At 42.2% G+C, this 22,944-nt stretch overlaps 1 protein-coding gene across 1 annotated transcript in view; it reads left to right on the top strand.

Moving 5' to 3' along the window:
* The window catches only part of FBP2 (fructose-bisphosphatase 2), a 35,334-nt gene that overhangs the window by 2,228 nt on the left and 10,162 nt on the right, over positions 1-22,944 (top strand). The window contains exons 2-4 of the mRNA XM_029203079.1: positions 2,386-2,548; positions 4,693-4,785; positions 15,567-15,707. Coding sequence (XP_029058912.1) covers positions 2,386-2,548; positions 4,693-4,785; positions 15,567-15,707 — 397 coding nt within the window. The remainder of the gene's footprint in view (positions 1-2,385; positions 2,549-4,692; positions 4,786-15,566; positions 15,708-22,944) is intronic.

The raw sequence follows: 22,944 nt of genomic DNA on the forward strand, positions 1-22,944 counted from the left end.
TGAGATAATTTTAGGAGGACCCTGGAATAGCTTCTCAAAGAGCTAAAAGGTTGCATCCTATCCCAGAGCAATTCTGCTCATGAAAACGGGACTTTAGCATATTCCTGCCACTTTCCCACTTAGGGGGCCTCAAGCCCCTCACTCCTTTGCTTCCTCTTTTTGGGAAGACATCTCTAGGCACCTGCTCGATAAATGCAAAACAGATCAGAAAGTCTCATATTTTTCTTCTGTTTTCTCTGCTCCTTGCTGTAGGAAGAAGGGGATGCTAGAATATCACCCCTGGAATCCTCTCCACGGCTTTCTAATGTCAAAACAGCAGAACAATCCATTAAAAATTTATCAGTAAAGCTTAAATGTTAGTTAAGATCTAAGAAATAGTCTTACGGGTTAAAAAGCACTTTTCTGCCCATGATCTAACTTGGAGCAGTTGTCAGGAGATTAGATCTCATTGTGATGTTCTTTCATTCTTTCTGAAAGGAGGGGTGTGGATGGTGGGAGGGGGTAGGCAGAGAAGAATGCCCTGCACCTGCAGGGAGGGTGCAGAGGGTGGGTTGAGGGGCGGGGATAAGGGCGGGGCTTGTGTGGAGGTGGAGGAAGTGTTTGCAAAGCATAGGACGGAGAGCCTGTTTCTCCAGCACCCACAGGCCTCGGGCACCCCAGCTCTTCGTTCTCCCATAGAAGCCGTATCAAGATTCCAGTTAAACAACAGGATTGGGTTTGTGGACCCTTTAAATTCTGATGCAGCATAACCCAGTTTTGTTGTTGCTGTTTGTTTGCTTTTATTTTGAACCAGAAGGTACAGTCTTTGAGGTGAGGCCACCAGTATTGTTTTCCAAGGCAGATCTCATCACATCAGACATCAAGCGATGGGGGGATCGGTGGGGGAGGGGAGAGGCTGTCAATCAGGGAAAAGGGTGGGAAATGAGCTGTCCCCCGCCCCGGCTTAGGGTGAATCAGTGGGTCTCAACCCTGGCTACCTGTTAGAGCTGCCTGAGGATTGCTTCAACAAATAAATGGCGTTAACAAAAAGGAGAGGGGCGGAATTACTTTCCTGCCATCCATTCTTCTAATTCAGTGAACGTATATTGAGCGTCTGAGCACTGTGGAAACAAGTACAGTGAGTCACAGCTCTTGCCTTCGGTGAGCAGATGATCCAGCAGGAAGGACATTCCCACAAACAGATTGTGAGCTGCTCTGGAAGGGCTGACAAGGCTGTATCTGGTGTGTGTGGCACCAGGGAAGCTTCTGGAAGAGGTTAGGAGGGCAAGTAGAAGAAAGCTGTCTGTGGGCAGAAAGCACTCCCATGGGGGGGATACCATGAGTGAAGGAGGAGAGGAGAGAAGCAGCTTGCTGGGTGCTGGTGGCCTCAGGACCTTGGTGGCTGTTGGCATGAGAAGGGCTTGAGGGGGGTGGTAGCCATGTGGCTTACGGAGAGAAGAGCACGGGGGGTGGGGGACAGGGTACCCGGGGTCTGTGTAAGGCAGGTGTGTGCCCGTTGGGTTCCAGAGGCTGAGACTGAGGGTGAGAGGGCCAAGAGGCAAGGCCAGTGTGGGACCAGGCCTTCCTTGGTGCGGCCTGAAACCCACTGTGGAGGACCTGGGGACTCTGGGAGAGACAGTGGTGATCTGACTGATTTTAGAAGGATCCCACCCACGAGGGTGGGAGCTGGAGACTTCTTTTTTTTTTTTGGCCGAGCCACGCAGCTTTCGGGATCTTAGTTCCCCATCCAGGGATCAAACCCGGGCCTGGGGAAGTGAAAGCACTGAGTCCTAACCACGGGACCCCCAGGGAATTCCCTGGAGACCTTTGCATAGCAATCCTCTAAAACACAAAGCCTCCACAAAGATAGAATTCTTACAGTAGTGTTCATTCTTACATTGCTTGGAATGGTGGTAAAGAATCAAATTAAACTAGTTAAGTCTGTCCCCCACTTTCCTTCTTATTCAAGTAATGCCAAGCTACAGCAGAGCAAATTTTAATTCAGCCCAGCAGGCCACTATTTGAGGATAATCAACAAATACTAGAAATTCCGGGGCTGGAAAGCCACGGCCCTTTACTTTTTAGAGTTATTAATTATGGCGATGTGTCTGACTTTATGAATTCTCTCTCCCAGGGCCGGGGACAGGGTTGCTCGTTAGTAAGATTGAATTCTGGTTAGTGTTTACTGGGACGACGAGGGACTTAGGACAATATCCCTGAGGTGTAAAGAAAGCAAGAGTAAGAACCAGCGCTGTGAGACAGGACGCACTTGGTCGTATTTATAATTTGGAGACTCTGGAGCCACGAAGGGCAAAGAGGGATACAGCGGCGGTATATTGGCGTCTGGGCATCTTTGCTGGAGTCCAGGCTCCCTTCCTGATTTCCTCCAACCTTTTGTCTTCTTAGGTACGGAATCGCGGGAAGCGTGAACGTGACAGGGGATGAGGTGAAGAAACTGGACGTGTTATCCAATTCCCTGGTGATCAACATGCTCCAGTCCTCCTACAGCACCTGCGTCCTGGTCTCGGAAGAGAATAAAGACGCACTTATCACCGCCCAGGAGAAGAGGGTGAGTGTGGCAGCCTTGCTGAAGTTCCTCTACTCACCAGTAGAGGGAGCAACTGAGTTGGGAAGACTCTTTGGTGGCCTTGCTTTTTTTTAATTTCTGGTATTTTCCTCTATTGCTTAATTTTTTATTTTCTGGAAGCAAACAAGGGACTATATGCTTCTTTAGTTGGAATCCTTATGCTGTCTAGTCAAACAGACTCCGTAATAAGGCAGTGATTCATTCAGGAAATAAATCAGAGCGCTTTACCGTAACTTCTCAGTGGATGGGGTCCATCATGGGTTTTCACTTACTGTACTGGTAACAAGTCCCAACATTTTGGAGCGCTTGAAAATCCGGTCCAGTAAAAAGTAGAGTTCTTGTGGTACTATACCGTCTCTTAATCTTCTCATCCCCACTATACTCCCAGCCCCTTCCCCAAGGGGGTTTGGTTTCAGCAGAGATTCCTCCATGCCTGACCAACTGTTAGACTAAAACATAAAAGAATTCATAAAGATCGTTGCTCTGGCCTTAATGCAATGGTAAACTTGGTTAGTGCAGGGCATGACTGGGGAGGGTCTATATTCACTATGTTTTCACAGTTTATTAAAAAAAAAAAAAAAAGCTGGTGGCCAAAAAATTCAACCGATATTCAGCTGCCGTACAGTAATGCCAAATAAACGCTAAGACTGTTGGCCCTTGTTTTGTACAGTGGGTCCTGGGGACAAGGTGCCATTTCCTTGTGATTAGCTGAAAGGATGGACAAAGTAAAGTAAAGCCAAATTTATTGAACCCTTGCTGTATGGTGGGGACTGTGCCAAAGCACATTATACTTGTTGTCTCACATAATTAGGCTAAGTCACACCTATTATTTTCAACTTTCAACTTCCACCGATATGACCCTTGATTATCTCTCTGATCAAATCTCACGTTTTCTTTCCCCGTTGGCCTGAGCTACACAGGTCTTCACGCTAGTTCTTGAATACTCCTTGCTTGTTCCCACGTCAGCTCGCGAACCTTCTCCAGCATATGCTTGATGTTCAACAAATATCTGTTGAATGCACGCATGTGTGAAATGAAGGGGATGAATTGGCTTACCCACAGGGAGAATGGGGAATTTCCAAGTTTATGAATTCCACTGCCCTCCCGCTTCACCTCCTGTTGAACAAGGAAAAAAGAAAGGAGAAAAGGAAGAAATAAGAAAGAAAGAAAGAAAAGAAAGAAAGAAAAGAAAAAAGGGAAAGAAAGAAAGGAAGAAATCTCACATTAAGCTAGGGCATTACTCATTGGAAAGTCAGGGGAAAGGAGATTAGTGGTGGGAAAAATGACTCCCATCTTACTTGATGCTTGATCACCAGTGTTTAATTAGCCAGGACACCCCAGTCCCCAACACTAAGGCTCTCACAGAACCTTGCACATAGAAGGCCTATAAAAAGTATCTGGTGTTTTCTTTCCCCCGAGCTGCCGGCGACAGCAGCGTGAGTGGGCATGAGGGACATGGTATCTCAAGACCCCACCTACTCTGTCTCTGGTCTTCACATCAGCAAGGTAGGGTGGATGCAGCAAAACCCAGAGGAGTATTTTTATTCTCCTGATGTAGTCATATATACCAGCTATTTTAATAAGACAGACCCAGAGGCCCTGGGACATTGTTCTGAGCTTTTCTTTCAGTAAAAATGTGCTAAAATGAAAAAAGCCTGTCTGGGGAGAGGCTCAGAAGTATCAGTAAATCAGTAGCCGACCTTACTGTGGACATGGGTAGAGCTTGTCCAAGGTTGTCTTCAGCTTCTCCACCTCTTCCCTGCAAGGTGCCCATTTCAGACCTGGTTTCCTCTCACACCTTCAGCAGCTCTGAGTCCCCACTGGTCCCAGGTAGGAGGGGAGGGCGGAGCCAGAGCAGGTGGGAGGAGAGCTATTTGGAGGTGGGTGGGACCTCCGTCACCCACTGTGGGTGTCAACTAATCTGTTTATGGGCAGGCGGGCTCTGAGCTGCACAGTTAATGTGTGCTGATACACTCTGCACTCCTTAGGTAATTGCATTTTTTTACGAGGTTATCCCTTTGCTCTGAATCGCTCTTGGTGTAGTGTTGTCTGACACACACAGCCACGTACAGAGTCTGTTGCTCGGAAGGTGACCTGATCAGGTGTTCTGCCCTCTGCGCATGTAGGGGAAATACGTGGTCTGCTTTGACCCACTGGATGGATCTTCGAACATCGACTGCCTGGCCTCCATTGGAACCATATTTGCCATCTACAGAAAGGTGAGTAAACAGTATGCTCTGTAACACCTCCTTCCTCTGGTGGTTCCAAACGTTCCTGGGCTGGGAGCCACGAGTCTGGAGTTCTAACCTCGGTCCTCCCACTAACCAGACACACCGTGGCAGGCAAGCCATGGACCTCGCTCTGCCTCGGGCTCCTCATTGAATACCCGAATCGCTCATTTCCTTCAGTCCTGTTCTCGGCGTTCCTAGGAAGGGAGGGTGAGCTGATAGATGGGGCCTTGTTCTGAAAATCTGGAGGCAACACAAATGCCAGACGTGGAATTAGGTTCCTGGTGGCATCTGAAGGCCCCTCTGTTCCTTCCTTGTGTATCTTAAATCTTACTGCGTTTGCTTTCTGTTGCTGCTGTAACAATTCACCACACATTTAGAGGCTTAAAACAACCTCCATTAATTATCGCCCAGTTCTTGGGTCAGAAGTTTGGCAGGCATGGCTAGGTTCTCTGGCTTGTAAGGCCAAACTCTTGGTGTCAGCCAGCCAGGCATCCTATTGAGAAGAATTCGCTTCCAGGCTCAGGCTGTTGGCAAAATTCACTGAAACGGTCAACATCCATCCCCGCACATAGTTACAATTTGTGTGTGTGTGTGTGTGTGTGAGTGTGTGTGTGTGTGTGTGTGTGTGTGTGATGAGGACTTTTAAGATCTACTCTCACAGCCACTTTCAAATAGACAATACAGTATTTTTTTTTAAACATCTTTATCGGAGTATAATTGCTTTAAAATGGTGTGTTAGTTTCTGCTTTATAACAAAGTGAATCAGCTATACATATACATATATCCTCATATCTCCTTCCTCTTGCATCTCCCTCCCACCATCCCTATCCCACCCCTCTAGGTGGACACAAAGCACCGAGCTGATCTCCCTGTGGTATGCAGCTGCTTCCCACTATCTATCTATTTCACATTTGGTAGTGTATATAAGTTCATGCCACTCTCTCACTTCATCCCAGCTTACCCTTCCCACTCCCCATGTCCTCAAGTCCATTCTATACATCTGCATCTTTTTTCCTATCCTGTCCCTAGGTTCTTCAGAACCATTTTCTTTTTTTTTAGATTCCACATATATGTGTTAGCATACAGTATTGTTTTTCTATTTCTGACTTACTTCAGCCTGTATGACAGACTCTAGGTCCATCCACCTCACTACAAATAACTCAATTTCGTTTCTTTTTATGGCTGACTAATATTCCATTGTATATATGTGCCACATCTTCTTTATCCATTCATCTGTCGATGGACACTTAGGTTGCTTCCATGTCCTGGCTATTGTAAATAGAGCTGCAGTGAACATTGTGGTACATGACTCTTTTTGAATTATCATTTTCTCAAGGTATATGCCCAGTAGTGGGATTTCTGGGTTGTATGGTAGCTCTATTTTTAGTTTTTTAAGGAACCTCCATACTGTTCTCCATAGTGGCTGTATCAATTTACATTGCCACGAACAGTGCAAGAGGGTTCCGTTTTCAACACACCCTCTCCAGCATTTATTGTTTGTAGATCTTTTGATGATGACCATTCTGACTGTGTGAGGTGATACCTCATTGTAGTTTTGATTTGCATTTCTCTAATGATTAGTGATGTTGAGCATTCTTTCATGTGTTTGTTGGCTGTCTGTATATCTTCTTTGGAGAAATGTCTATTTAGGTCTTCTGCCCATTTTTGGATTGGGTTCTTTGTTTTTTTGGTATTGAGCTGCATGAGCTGCTTGTAAATTTTGGAGATTAATCCTTTGTCAGTTGCTTCATTTACAAATATTTTCTCCCATTCTGAGGGTTGTCTTTTCGTCTTGTTTATGTTTTCCTTCGGTGTGCAAAAGCTTTTAAATTACATTAGGTCCCATTTGTTTATTTTTGTTTTTATTTCCATTTCTCTAGGAGGTGGGTCAAAAAGGATCTTGCTGTGATTTATGTCATAGAGTGTTCTGCCTATGTTTTCCTCTAAGAGTTTTTATAGTGTCTGGCCCTACATTTAGGTCTTTAATCCATTTTGAGTTTATTTTTGTGCATGGTGTTAGGGAGTGTTCTAATTTCATTCTTTTACATGTAGCTGTCCAGTTGTCCCAGCACCACTTATTGAAGAGGCTGTCTTTTGTCCATTGTATATTCTTGCCACCTTTATCAAAGATAAGATGACCATATGTATGTGGGTTTATCTCTGGGCTTTCTGTCCTGTTCCATTGATCTATATTTCTGTTTTTGTGCCAGTACCATACTGTCTTGATTACTGTAGCTTTGTAGTATAGTCTGAAGTCTGGGCGCCTAATTCCTCCAGCTCCATTTTTCTTTCTCCAGATTGCTTTGGCTATTCGGGGTCTTTTGTGTTACCATACAAATTGTGAAATTTTTTGTTCTAGTTCTGCGAAAAATTCCATTGGTAGTTTGATAAGGATTGCATTGAATGTGTAGATTGCTTTGGGTAGTATAGTCATTTTCACAATGTTAGTTCTTCCAATACAAGTGCATGGTACATCTCTCCATCTGTTTGTATCATCTGTAATTTCTTTCATCAGTGTCTTATAGTTTTCTTCATACAGGTCTTTTGTCTCCTTAGGTAGGCTTATTACAAGGTATTTTATTCTTTTAGTTGCAATGGTAAATGAGAGTGTTTCTTTAATTTCTCTTTCAGGTTTTTCATTATTGGTGTATAGGAGTGCAACAGATTTCTGTGCATTAATTTTTTATCCTGCTACTTTACCAAATTCATTGATTAGCTCTAGTAGTTTTCTGGTAACGTCTTTAGGATTCTCTATGTATAGTACCTTGTCATCTGCAAACAGTGACAGCTTTACTTCTTCTTTTCCGATTTGGATTCCTTTGATTTCCTTTTCTTCTCTGATTGTTGTGGCTAAAACTTCCAAAACTATGTTGAATAATAGTGGTGAGAGTGGGCAAACTTGTCTTCTTCCTGATCTTAGTGGAAATGGTTTCAGTTTTTCACTGTTAAGAATGATGTTGGCTGTGGGTTTGTCATATACGGAGTTTATTATGTTGAGGTAATTTCCCTCTCTGCCTACTTTCTGGAGGATTTTTATCATAAATGGGTGTTGAATTTTGTTGAAAGCTTTTTCTGCATCTATTGAGATGATCATAAGGTTTTTCTCCTTCAATTTGTTAATATGGTGTATCACATTGATTGATTTGCATATATTGAAGAATCCTTGCATTCCTGGGATAAACCCCTCTTGATCATGGTGTATGATCCTTTTAATGTGCTGTTGGATTCTGTTTGCTAGTATTTTGTTGAAGATTTTTGCATCTATGTTCATCAGTGATATTGGCCTGTAGTTTTTTTTCTTTGTGGCATCTTTGTCTTGTTTTGGTATCAGGGTGATGGTGGCCTTGTCAAATGAGTTTGGGAGTGTTCCTCCCTCTGCTATATTTTGGAAGAGTTTGAGAAGGATAGGTGTTAGCTCTTCTCTAAATGTTTGATAGAATTCGCCTGTGAAGCCATCTGGTCCTGGGCTTTTGTTTGTTGGAAGAGTTTTAATCACAGTTCCAACTTCAGTGCTTGTGATTGGTCTGTTTATATTTCCTATTTCTTCTTGGTTCAGTCTTGGAATGTTGTGCTCTTCTAAGACTGTGTCCATTTCTTCCAGGTTGTCCATTTTATTGGCATATAGTTACTTGTAGTAATCTCTCATGATCCTTTGTATTTCTGCAGTGTCAGTTGTTACTTCTCCTTTTTCATTTCTAATTCTATTAATTTGAGTCTTCTCCCTTTTTTTCTTGATGAGTCTGGTTAATTGTTTATCAGTTTTGTTTATCTTCTCAAAGAACCAGCTTTTAGTTTTATTGCTCTTAGCTATTGTTTCTTTCATTTCTTTTTCATTTATTTCTGATCTTATCTTTATGATTTCTTTCCTTCTGCTAACTTTGAGGGTTTTTTGTTCTTCTTTCTCTAATTGCTTTAGGTGTAAGGTTAGGCTGTTTATTTGAGGTGTTTCTTGTTTCTTGAGGTAGGATTGTATGGCTATAAAATTCCCTCTTAGAACTGCTTTTGCTGCATCCCATAGGTTTTGGGTTGTCTTGTTTTCACTGTCATTTGTTTCTTGGTATTTTTTTATTTCCTCAGTGATCTCTTGGTTATTAAATAGTGTATTGTGTAGCTGCCATGTATTTGTATTTTTGTACAGATTTTTTCCTGTAATTGATATCTAGTCGCATAGCGTTGTGGTCAGAAAAGATAGTTGATACGATTTCAATTTTCTTAAATTTACCAAGGCTTGATTTGTGATCCAAGATATGATCTATCCTGGATTATGTTCCATTAGCAGTTGAGAAGCAGGTGTGACAGCATGGTATTATTAACTCTAGTCCCGATGCCGTACATTACATCCCCAGGACTTACTCATCTTATAATTGGAAGTCTGTACCTTTGACCACCTTCACTCATTTCACCCACCCCACCCCTTGCTTCTGGGAACTACCAATCTGTTCTCTGTATCTATGAGCTTTTTTTTTTTTTAGAGTCCACATGTAAGTGAGATCATACAGTATTTGTCCTTCTCTGACTTATTTCACTTAGCATAATGCCCTCAAAGTCCATCCATATTGTTATGAATGGCAGGATTTCCTTGTTTTTTATTGCTGAATTTTATGTATATATATCTGTGAAAGAGTGATTTCATGTCCTTCAGGTATATACCCAGAAGTATAATTGTTGGATCTTATATAGCTCTACATTTAATTTTTGGAAGAACCTCCATACTGTTTTCCATAGTGACTTCACGAATTTACATTCCTACAAGCAGTGCCCGAGGATTCCCTTCTCTCCACATCCTCACCGACACTTTTTATTGCTGATCTTTTTGATATTAGTCATTCTGACAGGTGTGAGGTGATATCTCATTGTGGTTTTGATTTGCATTTCCCTGATGATTAGTGATGTTGAGCACCTTTTCATATAACTGTTGGCCCTTTGTATGCCTTCTTCGGAAAAATGTCTATTCAGTCAGATCATTTGTTTTTTTGCCATTGAGTTGTGTGAGTTCTTTGTATATTTTGGATATTAATCCCTTATTCTATGTATGATCTCCAAATATTTTTTTCTTTTTCATTTTGTTGATGGTCTTAATAGCTTCTTAAAGCCAACTGATTTAAAAACAAAGAGGAATAATGAGGGAGGCTCTGCATGTGTGTGGACAGGGAGTATGTAGGAAATCTCTGTATCTTTCTCACAATTTTTCTGTGACCCTAAAACTGTTCTCAAAAAAATGAAGTCTTTGAAACAAAAAAAGAGGAATATTACTATACATAATATGGGATATTCACACTTGAATTTTGGTGATTTTGAATACAGAGATTTTGTCTTAAAATTCAAATAAACCAGAGGCTTTGAAGGCTAGTCCAAATAACCATAGATTTTCTCTGATACTGTTTCTAAAGAAGTGGGGCAAGTTTGAGAAACGAATGAGACATGAAGAGAAAGCTTTGTGATGCTTAAGCAATATCTAATGAGAGAGCAGCTTGCTTCAGAGACCTCACGGGGCTGTCACAGCCTCTTAGAACCTTATCAAAGCCAGGGATGATGCCCGTTTCTGACTAGGATTCTGTGATTTTCTATAAGCATCAAGATAGAAGTTTCAGCACTGTCAGAGAACTGTCAAAAGTATTTTCTTCCCCTTATCTCTGAAGAGCATTGCTAAAACACCCTTCATGATATCCCATACTGCTTTCAGCTCCCTGTTCTATGATTTTCCTTTTTCTTGAAGTTGACATTTTCCATTTCCAACAGTCACAGATTAGACAAAGTGCAAACTCTCTCCCTTCAAGACATCCAGAACTTTTGGATACAATATATCATCCTTTAAATTCGCGGCTGAGCTCATTGAAATGAACAAGCAATAAACACAAGGTAAGGGGCGGAGGACCAGAATCAGAAAAGTGAAAACCAGAGGCTTAAGAGGAGGACTGAGGGAGTTGTCCTGATGTGAGGAGCTGGTCTTGTTGATCTGAGTAAATCAAGGGTGTGGGTTTTAACAACCCTACAGGGTCAGGAGACCCCGTCTCCCATTATTATGGGTAAGTCAACCTCACCAAAATTCTACTCTTTTACTGGCATAAGGATACATAGACCAGTGGAACGCAAAAGAGATCCTAGAGATAAACTCACACATGAATGATTGCCTGATTTATGAAAAGGCAATACTGAAGTTTAATTTGTACAGGATGATCCCTTCAATAAGTGATGCTGGTCCAGGTGAATATCGGTATGAGAAAAAATGAACTTGACTCCTACTTCACACCATACACAAAGATTAATTAAAGACCAGAGACTTCCCTGTAAAAAGTAAAGCTATAAATCTCCTAGAAAAAAAACCACAGGAGAATATCTTCATGCCTTTGGGGAAGGTAAAGATTTTTTAAACAGGACATAAAAAGTACTAACCATGAAGGAAAAGGCTAGTAAACTGGGCTTCATTGAAACTAAGAACTTTTGTTCATCAAAAGACAACATTAAGGATGGACCTAGAGATTGTCATACTGAGTGAAGTAAGTCAGACAAAAATAAATATATGATATCGCTTATATGTGGAATCTAAAATAATGGTACAAATGAACCTATTTACAAAACAGAAATAGGATCACAGATATAGAAAACACACTTATGGTTACCAAGGGGGAAGGGGAGGGAGGGGTAAATTGGGAGATTGGGATTGACATATACACACTACTATATATAAAATAGATAACTAATAAGAACCTGCTATATAGCACAGGGAACTCTACTCAATACTCAATAATGACTGATATGGGAATGGAATCTAAAAAAGAGTGGATATATGTATAAGTGATTCACTTTGCTGTACAGCAGAAAGTAACGCAACATTGTAAATCAACTATACTCTAATAAAAATTAATTTTAAAAAAAGACAACATTAAGAGAGTAAAAAGGCAACTACAGACGGATGGAAAAATTTTCAATGCATACATCCAACAGAGAACTCATATACAGAATAAATAAAGAACTCCTACAAATCAATAAAAAATACTGTCAATCTTATCAAAGGAATGGGCAAAAGACTTGAACAGGAACTTCAAAAAAGAGATTTTTTTCCCCAGCTTGTTAATAAGCACATGAGAGATGCTCAACATCATTAGTCATCAGGGAAATGGACATGGAAACAGCACTGAGACATCATTTACCACCCGCCCCCAACCAGAGTGGCTAAAATTAAAAAGACTAACCATAGCAACTGTAGATGAAGAAACTGGAATCCTAATATATTGGCGGTGGGAGTAGAAAATGATACAAACACTTCAGAAAAACTTGATAGCACCTGCTAGTATTAAACATATACTGATACACTATGGCCCAGCAAGTCCACTCCTGGAGTGCACCCAGGATAAATGGGTGCCTGTGTTTGCCAAAAGATGTATACAAATTATTCATAAAAGACCCAAACTGAAAAAAACCAAAAAATGTATCAACATAAGAATGGATAAATAAACTGTGATATAGTCACACGACAAAAAGCTACATAGCAATGCAAAAGAACAAACTATTGCTATGTGCAACAACACAGATAAAATCACAAAGACATATGTTGTGAAACATAAGCGAGATACAAAAGAACACATGCTTTGTAATTTCATTTATAAGAAGTTCCAAAACAGTCAAAGCTAATTATTCTTTTGATGTCCAGATGATAAAGGCCAGAATAGAGGTTACCTTGGGGGAGGTGATAGTGACGAAAGAGGGTATAAGAGAAACTGCTAGGTGGCTGGAAATATTCTATAAATTGATCTTAGTAGTTACATCAGTATGTACTATATATATGTAAAAATTCATCAAACTGTATAGTTAAGATTTGTGTGCTTTGCTATATGTAATTTATACCTCAATTAAAAGAAAAATAATCAACTTTCCAAAAAAAGACACTATAAATAAAATTAAAAGGCAGATGACAATTGAGGAAAAATGTTTGTAACATACAAGGTATTTATATCTTTCATATATAAAAAGCTATTAAAATTAAAAATAAGAAGATGAGTACCCCGATAGAAAAATAGGCAATGACATCAAACAGGCAACTTACAAAATAAGAAATAAAAATGGTCAATAAATATATATAAATTTACTTTATTAATTATACAAAATGGAAATTAAAGCAGATGTCTTTTTTTGCACCTATCACATTGGCCAAGTTGAAAAGACAATACTATCTTATGTTTATCAGATTCTGCATGGCAACTTTTCAGTATGCATCAAAAGTATTTTACCCAATACTTTTATTATTTGGAATTTCTCTTGGGAAAATAATCAGAGAAACACATGTTTATGCACTAGATTTTTCATCTCAGAGTCGTTCTGATATTTTAAAACATTTGGAGACATCAAACGATAATATAATACTGTAACTAACTCTACACACATAAATTTGATAACTTAGATGAAGTAGACCAATTCTTTAAAAAGCACACTACTATTACTCACTCAGTATGAAACAGATAATTTGAACAGCCCTATAATTACTAAGAAAATAGAGTTCAAAAGAGAGATCTCTAGGCCCAGATGGTTTCACTGGAGAATTATACCAAATGATTAAAGATGATTCAATCTCTTCTAGAAAAGAGAAGGGAAAGGAATACTTCCCAGTCTATTTTCTAAAGCCAGCATTACGCAGATACCAAAACCAGATGAAGACAGTGCAGAAAGGAAAACTACAGACCAATATCTCTCATGAATAGATGCAAAATCTTCAACATAATATTAACAAATAAAATTCAACAATGCATAAAAAGAATTATATACCATGAGTAAGTGGGTTTACTCCAGTGATGGAAAGTTGGTTCAATATTCAAAAATCAGTCAGTGTAATCCACCACATCAACAAGCTTAAAGAAGAAAAATCATAGAACCATGTCCATCAATGAAGAATAACCATTTGACAAAACTCAACACTCAGTTATAAAACAAAACAAAACAAACAAAAACTCTCAGGAAGCAAGAAATAGAGGGGAAACTTCCCTCAACTTGATAAAGAACATCTATAGAAAGACAACAGCTAACATTATATTTAACAGTGAAAGACAAAATGCTTTTTCTCTAAAATCAAGAACAAGGGAAAGATGTCCAATCTCACCACTGTTATTCAACATAATGCTGAAAGAGCTAGGCGGGGCAGTGAGACCAGAAAAAGAAATAAAACCATACAGATTGGAATGAAAAACTGTCGATAGAACGGTCCATTTAGAGAACTCCTAAGGAATCTACAAACACCAAAACCAAAGCCGGCTTCCTAGAACTAAGAAGTGAGTTCAGCAAGGTCACAGGATACAAAATTAACGTACAAAAATCAATTGGATTTCTATATATCAGCAATAAACATATGGTAACTAAACTTTAGAATATGATACAATTTACAGTTACTCAAAAAAAAAAAGGAATAGTAATTCTTCCAGTAATTACTGATGAAAGTAATCAAATAATATGTCTTGTATGGAGAAACATACCATGTTCATGGGTTGGAAGACTCAACATTGTAAAGGATGTTAATTCTCCCCAAACTGATATATGTATAGGTTTGACTCAATTTCTCTCAAAATCCTGGCAAGATATTTTGTAGATATAGATACGGTTATTCTAAAAGTTAAGACTATATGATATTAACAGAGGGATAGACACATGTTCAATGGAACAGAACAGAGAACCCAAAAATGGTTTCACACAATTTATGGCTAACAGCTTTTGACAAAGTTGTGAAAACAATTCAATGGAAGAAGGAGTCTTCTCAACAATTAATGCTGGAGCAACTGTATATCCACAGAGGGAAAAAAAAGAACTCAACCTAAACTTTATACTTTATACCAAAATCATCTCAAAATAGATTACAGGTTTAAAGGTAAAACTTTATTTTTTATTATTTTTTTTGGCTGCGCCGCACGGCTTGCGGGATCTCAGTTCCCCAACCAGAGATTGAACCCGGGCCACGGCAGTGTAAGGCCGGAATCCTAACCACTGCACCACCAGGGAAGTCCCTCCTTGCCTTTTTGAGCACAAGGAAGTAGGGAGGGACGAGCCCTTCAAGAGATACCTGGAAAAGTAGGTTGTCAAATCCAGTCTCAGGTGTGGCTCTGCCCCTCCATCAAGGACATTCGCTCTTCCTTCGTCAGCATGCCTGCCTTGCCCTGTCTCTCTGAATTCCCATTCCCATTGTCACTGTTAGCGCTGCTAGCCAAAGGGAGAGGCTTCCTCAAGAAAACGTCCAGAACTGTAGACTTGGGGACAGACAGGGGCAGTGTCTTCAAGCGGCAGCGCATGGACGGTGACGAGCTCTGGGCCCAGCTGCCTGGGTTGACTCCAGCTCCTCTTGATGTTGGGTGAGTTATCCAGTCGCTCAGGCTCTGAGTTCTTCATCTGAACGATGGAGGTCATAATGGTATCTACCTTGGAGTGCTGTTGTGTATATAGAATGAGGTACTGCACAAAATCAGAGCTCAATGACCTTGGTCGTTATAATTATCAAGGAGCATGGGTTATGATTTTTAAGAGAAGGTGTAGTTTTAGCACTTTGGGGTGCTGTTCTTGGCAGGATGGAGACAAATACGTTCAGAAAACAGGGAGAAGTCCAAGAATGGCCTTTGCAATGGTTCAGCTAGAACCATTCATTAACATGGCAACGCGTTTCCTCCAGGTGCATTTGTTGTGGTTTGAAATTCTAGAACTGCGTTTCCTTCAGTGGTTCAAGTAGATCTGAAATGCAGGCCTCTGGCAAAGGGTTCTCTCCAGAGACAGTAATGTTTCCCTTTTCTCTTTTGCAGACCTCAGAGGATGAGCCTTCTGAAAAGGATGCCCTGCAGCCTGGCCGCAACATTGTAGCCGCAGGCTATGCACTCTATGGAAGTGCAACACTGGTGGCTCTTTCCACTGGGCAAGGAGTGGACCTCTTCATGCTTGACCCAGTAGGTACCCAATAAGGCGGTATGGGCCTTTGTGCTTTAATTCCTGTCCTCTGAGATAATTTCCTAGTCATTCCTAATACTTGCTTTTGGGGCCAGAGAGTCTAGTTTGGAGAGCCAACAGAATCATCTAAAAACATTTAAGAACCTCTGTTCAAGTGAGGGCATTTGAGGAGTTCTACAAAGTCAGTTGTAGCAACTCAGGCCCTGTTCTTAAGGAATTTATGACCAAAAAATGCATTCAACTTCTTTGGTTTATGGGAATACAATGACTTAAGAATCCCGGTGATGCCAATTTCCAGCCAGAAGCATGGATTCTTTAGAGTAGCACCATCCACTAGAACTTTCTGTGATGATGGCTATGCTCTGTAATCTATACTGTCTGTTACGGTGGCTACTAGCTTCCTGTGACCATTGAACATTTGCTGTGTGGTTAGTGTGACTCAGAAACTGGGTTTCTAAATTTTATTTCTTTTTAATTAACTTAAATAGCCACATGTGACTAGTGGCTACCCTACTGGACACCAGTTTGGAGGACTTCCCCTAATACACATGTTCTTCCCAATGGGAGGAGTGACTGGTAGAAAGCTATTTTATCAGATTCTGTGTTGTTCTCCACACTTTCCACAATGAGAAAATGCTCAGTAGCAGAAGGGGAAGAAGCACAACCTCTGGGTAGATGAAAAATATGATAGCATAACGCTGTTTGGAGGACGACGTAATTGGATAAAGACACAAGAGTTCAAAAATAAAGGGTGAGCCTTCATGGCAAATGTACATTAAAAATGTTCAGGAAATTTTGGAAAAGATGTGTAACTTATAGAATTTCTCTTTTAAATGCTGGAGGCTTTGCTTATTACTTGTGAACTACTTTGCTAAATATAATCAGGTCTTGTGAAAACTCAAATATTTCTTTTGCGGTACGCAGGCCTCTCACTGTTGTGGCCTCTCCCGTTGCGGAGCACAGGCTCCGGACGCGCAGGCTCAGCGGCCATGGCTCACCGGCCCAGCCGCTCCGCGGCATGTGGGATCTTCCTGGACCGGGGCACGAACCCGTGTCTCCTGCATCGGCAGGGGGACTCTCAACCACTGTGCCACCAGGGAAGCCCTCAAATAATTTTGACCAAAGTCCATTTCAAAATTTCCAGTATTCTGTGAAGCAAAAGCTATTGTTCAGTATTTCAACTTAATTTGAAATTACAAATGTTTATTGAGCATCTAGTGTGTCCCCAAATACCATTCTAGGCAGTGGAGGGAGATAATGCACTGATCAAACAAACGTTTTAGACAAACATTTCAGGATTTTACATGCTGGTGCATGTGAAACCACACAACTCATATTGGGACTTGAACTGTCTTTTAATTGAGATCACACACCTGGTCTCAGGTCTCAGGTTCTTTATGTCTCATCGCAGAAAGAATTCAGTGAGAGACAAAGTGATATGTGAGAAGTGGATTTACTTAGAGAGATACACATTCCATACACAGAATCTGCCTCAAAAGGCAAGAATGGCCACAGGACATGGGGTTGTCTTGGAAAGTGAGAGTGGCCAAAGCAGAAACATATTCCACAGACAGAGTGTGGGCCATCTCAGAAGGCAAGAGGCCTGGAAATATGGGGTGGTTAGCTTTTTATGGGCTGAGTAATTTCATAGGCTAACGAGTGGGAGGGTTATTCCTACTATTTTGGGGAAGGGGCAGAAATTTCCAGGAATTGGGCCACTGCCCACTTTTTGGTCTTTTATGGTCACCCTTGGAACTGTTATGGTGCTGGTAGGTGTGTCATTTAGCATATGCTGGTGTATTACATTGAGCGTATATAAGAGGCTCAAGGTCCACTGGAAGTCAAGTCTTCTGCCATCTTGAGCCTAATTGATTCTAACCAGTTTTTGTTGTGTCCTCAATGGCTCTGTCATTCTTTTAAAGGTTGTGTCCTGCCCGCTTCTTACCTGTTTCACATGTGAGTGGAGGGAAGAGGGTTACAAATTTCAAAACAGTTAAACTAAACTTTATAGTATGGAAATCTGGTATCTTTTGTTTTTTAAAATTTTTATTTATTTATTTATTTATTTATTTATTTTTAAAACTAAACTTTATAGTATGGAAATCTGGTATCTTTTATCTTTAAAAAATTTTATTTATTTATTTATTATTTTTAAAAATTATTTATTTATTTATTTTTGGCTGCGTTGGGTCTTCGTTGCTGCATGTGGGCTTTCTCTAGTTGTGGCGAGTGGGGGCTGCTCTTTGCTGCGGTGCGTGGGCTTCTCATTGCTGTGGCTTCTCTTGTTGCGGAGCATGGGCTCTAGGCGCACAGGCTTCAGTAGTTGTGTCACGTGGGCTCAGTAGTTGTGGCTTGCAGGCTCTAGAGTTCAGGCTTAGTAGTTGTGGTGCACGGGCTTAGTTGCTCCGCGGCATGTGGGATCTTCCTGGACCAGGGCTTGAACCCGTGTCCCCTTGCATTGGCAGGCAGATTCTTAACCACTGCACCACCAGGGAAGTCCATCTGGTACATTTTAAAGTCTAAATTTTTCACATATAAACCCATCAGAGCAAAACGCATTGCTGTGTCGGTTTACTGATGCTCTAATTTCTCATTTTCATAGAAGCAGGAATCTGTAGTTCACAAATAATGTTACTGAGCCCAAGCTTGTTCTGCTTGCCGCACGACAGCCAATAAATTTGGAGACAAGGTGTTGAGGCAAGGAATAGCGACTTTATTTGGAAAGCCGGCAGACCAAGAAGATGGCAGTTTAGGGTCCCCAAAAAACCATCTTACTGGGGTCTGGATGCTAGTTTCATTTATAGAACAGAGACTGGGAGGAGGTGAGGAAGTGAAGTAAAGAGGCCATTAGTTTTGCCTGTCTTGGCCAACATCGGGAGGTGATGTGTTAATTTCTTCTTTTCTGCAGCCATTCACAGGTGGTCAGGGTCAGATTATCTCCCAGTGAGCTGAGCAAAGGCACTTTAGTTTAACATTCAGGCACAGGGTAAGGGTTCCCTGTGGCAGGCCATTATGTATGATTATAATAACAAAAGGAACAAAAGCAAAGGTTAAAGTCAAAGAAACAGATCGAACATGGAGTCTGATTTAGCTCTTCCCTGCTACAATAATACTCTCAGAATAGTAGCTGACAGTTAGACAGTGCTTATTAAGTGGTGGATAGGTATCTGTTCTAAGCAACTTGCATATATTAATGCATTTAAGCCTCACAGCGGCCCTGTGAGGGTAGGTCCTACTATTATTCTCATTTTCAGACGAGGAAAGTGAGGCACAGAGAGGGTAGGTAACTTGCCCAAGGTCATGCTAGTAGCAGTGGAGCCAAGAGTCACACTCAGGCTGTGATAATTGTGATTTATAAGAAATAAATAAATTTGATCATTCAGATTGAAACAAGAGGGAAGGGGGCAGGGCGCGCACGACCTTTGAAATAATGACACAGCCTGAGGACATGACTTAAACTGATTAGAACCAAATGGGTCCAAGATGGCGGACAAGTCGACTTCCACTAGACCTTGAGCCTCAGTATATGCTCACTGTAACACATCAGCAAGCTAAATGACACACCCACAGGTGCCATGACAGTTCCAAAGCCGACCATAAGGATAAAAAAGTGGGCGGTGGCCCAATTCCTGGAAATCCCCCCCTTCCTGAAATAGCTGGAATACTCCTCCCACTCATTAGCCTATGAAATTACCCACCCCTATAAAAACTGACAGCCCCATACCCTCGTTCCTTTTTCACCTTTTGAGATGGCCCACACTGTCTGTGGAGTGTCTTTCTCTCTAAATAAATCCACTTCTTACCTATCACTTTGTGTCTCACTGAATTCTTTCTGCAGTGAGACATCAAGAACATGATCTTCATTAAGTCCTGAAACCAGGTGTGGGATCTCGGTTGGAAGACTGAGTTTTGGCCAGGTTTGAGTCCTAGCAGTGTGGGTTCAAGTCCCAATCTGGGTTTAGGCTGTGTTCGAGTTCTGGCACAGGGGTTCAAGGTCCAATCTGAGGTGCACGGTTTCAAGATGACCAAAATATATTCCTCATATATTTGTTATTCATCCATGGTTCCTGGCTCACAGCTCCCAAAACCCTTGGAATTTCCTAAGTGCTGAAGGGGTCTTTTGTTATGGTAATGAGGTGACTTTTGGAAGGCTCCTAAAGATGGGGGCTGGTTTCCAATGGACCCAACCACATGATTAGAGGGTTGGGACTTTCAGTCTCACCCCCTGGCCTCTGAGGAGGGGAAAGGGACTGGAGGTTGAATCAATTGCAAACGATTTAATCAATCATGCCTATAATGCCTGTATAATGAAGCCTCCATAAAAACCCAAAGGACTGGGTTCAGAGAGCTTCTGGGTTGAGACTGAGGAGAGTGGTGAGCCCGGAGAGGGCAGTGGAGCTCTTCACCACTTCCCTGTGCATCTCTTCCATTTGGCTGTTCCTGAGTTATAGACTTTTATAAGAAACCAGTTATCTAGTAAGTAAAATGCTTCTTTGAGTTCTGGGAGCCACTGTAGCAAATTAACTGACCTGAGAAAGAGGTCCTCGATGCCAAAATCTTGGCTTTCCTGCGTACTGATACTGAACAGAAATATGGAGACAGAGTTGTGGAGAAGAAAGAAAGCTTTATTTCTTTGCCAGGCAAAGAGGGAACACAGTAGGCTAGCGCCTCAAGAACTGTGCCCCGCTCCCTGGGGAACAGGGAGAGGTCATATAGTCTGGGCTCATGGTCAGAGGTACGTGATAAGGATCAAGGCAATAACAGTCTTGCATTCTTTCTTCTGCCAAGTTTCAAAAGGGTGGGGTTGCTGACAAGATTAGGGTTGTGCAGGGTCTCAGGTGGTCAGGTCTCCTAATCTTGATGAGCTTCTCTAGTCCCTTTTATCTTACCTTAGGTGGTTTCATGGCTACTCCTCTCTTAATTAGCAACTATTCAAATCTGCCCTTTGGAACTCAGGGAAAGTCATGGAGGCTGGAGTCTTGCCTGCAAGAAATGGGGGACAGAAAGGCCTCTATGCCTGGGAGCCCCACAGGGCCCTGCTTGGTTTCATCCTGGGAACCTCTGATTTATGGCCGGTCAGAGTTATAGGTGACAACCTGGGTTTGAAACTGGCGTCTGAAGTGTCCCCACTTCGGGAGAGGGCGGACTTCTAGGACTGAACCCTTAACTTGTAGAATTTGATGCTATCTCTGTGTAGATAGTGTCAGAATTGAGTTGAATTTCAGACACACTGCTGGTGTCCGAGAATTGCTTGGTTGAATTGTTGCAGGAGAGGGGAGCCCTTCCAGGGCCCAAGAATGGGCTCTTGTCTAACATTTGGAAATGAATTGTCCAAGGGGACACGTGCTCACAAAGCAAGAGACTATTGGGAAGGAGCGCCCAGGCGGAGAGCAGCAGGGGAAGGGAACCCAGGAGAACTGCTCTGCCACGTGGCTCACAGTCTTGGGTTTTATGGTAATGGGATTAGTTTCGGGGTTGTCTCTGACCCGTCATCTGACTGAGGGTCCTTCCTGGTGGTACCTGCATCGCTCAGCCAAGAAGGATTCCAGCAAGAAGGATTCTGGGAGGTTGGTAGGATATATATATGGACTGGGGTCTCCTCTCTCCTTTTGACCTTTACTGAATTCTTCCGGTTGGAGGTAGCTTATTAGTTCCATGTTCCTTACCAGGACCTCCTGTTGTAAGATAACTCATGCAGGTGGTTACTATGGTACCTGACCAGGGCGGGCGGTTTCTGTCAGTGGTTCCCTTAACAGTATGTGTGGGACTCCTCCCCTACCCACCCCCCACAACACACACACATAAACACACATAAACGCACACACAGAGGAAGTGGCCTTGGCACACCAATTCACAGGCAGTTTTGTGTTTAACTATTATACCAGACAATTTTGAATAAACTCTCTCGATTACAAGCAAAATATCTCCAAGAACATTCTGAAGTGGTTCTACGGGTAGTAGGGAGGTGCCTTTGGCTCAGGGGGCCAGCTGAAGGATTCTAGAGACACAGCTCATACTTTCCACCTTCGGTCACGATAGGGGGGCCCAGTCTGGATACAGGTAGGCCAGACAGTTTGATTACACATGAGAAAGAAGAGACGAACCATAGCATGGTCTCTGCTGAGCTCTCTTTATTAGCCTGAAAACCCTTTGGATCACATCGCCCTACTACAAAGGACACTTGAGCAAGGACCCAGTGTATGAAGCTGAGGACCAGTTTGAAAGGTTGACTTCAAGTTGAAGCAGCTTATGGCAATTGTCACAGGTAGAAAACCATAGAGGGTGGCCAGCAGTTTACTCAGGCAGGGCCTCACTGGCCAGAGTTCCTTGGTGGGGCAACTAAGAGCCTGCCTGTTCTGTGACTTTGCAGGGCTGGTAATTTGATTTTGTCAGAGCATACATTTTGTTCAGGCGTGGAGGGACCGCCTCACGTTAACCAAACTCTCAACTGTGGTATAAGCCACAATGACAAGGCATTTGTTTACAAATAGCAGATATCATTTCTGGGTGACAAGGATATGGTGCCTGATAATCAGGTACCCTCTTCTCAAAGCTGTGGGAGGCCCTTTTCGTTTTTTTTTGTTTTTTTTTGCAGTACGTGGGCCTCTCACTGCTGTGGCCTCTCCCGTTGCGGAGCACAGGCTCCGGACACGCGGGCTCAGCGGCCATGGCTCACGGGCCCAGCCGCTCCGTGGCATGTGGGATCTTCCCTGACTGGGGCACGAGCCCGTGTCCCCTGCATCGGCAGGCGGACTCTCAACCACTGCGCCACCAGGGAAGCCCTGTGGGAGGCCTTTTTAATATTCAGTGGGTGCCAGTGATCACACAGTCAGAAAAAGACATTTATTTTCCAGGTTAGAGTAAGGCTCCACAGCCAGTTCCTCCATCCCACAATAGGGAACAACTCTCCAGGGGCCTGAGTGTCTACACCCACAGCCCCTGGGGTGGATAAATAAGAGAAGACATTATTTAGACAACAGTATCTGTCTTTGATCTTTGCTGATAAACAAAAAGAAAAGGATCCTGGCTAAACTAAGTAAAGGACTTACTGTATTAAGGGGAAAGCTCAGGCCCCAGGCTAGAGATGGGCAGGTCTGGGAAGCAGGATTCACAGGAACGGTCCCACAGGACAGCCTGTCTGGTGTGGACACCACCCCTGATGCTGTGTCTCTCCTCAGGTTTCAAATGCCAGGAAGGGGTATGTAATTTGTTAAGCTCAGTCAGTTGCCTGACCTT

This window comes from Monodon monoceros, unplaced genomic scaffold (assembly GCF_005190385.1).
Source record: "Monodon monoceros isolate NGI ecotype Baffin Bay Population unplaced genomic scaffold, NGI_Narwhal_1 Super_Scaffold_5, whole genome shotgun sequence".
NCBI lineage: Eukaryota > Metazoa > Chordata > Mammalia > Artiodactyla > Monodontidae > Monodon > Monodon monoceros.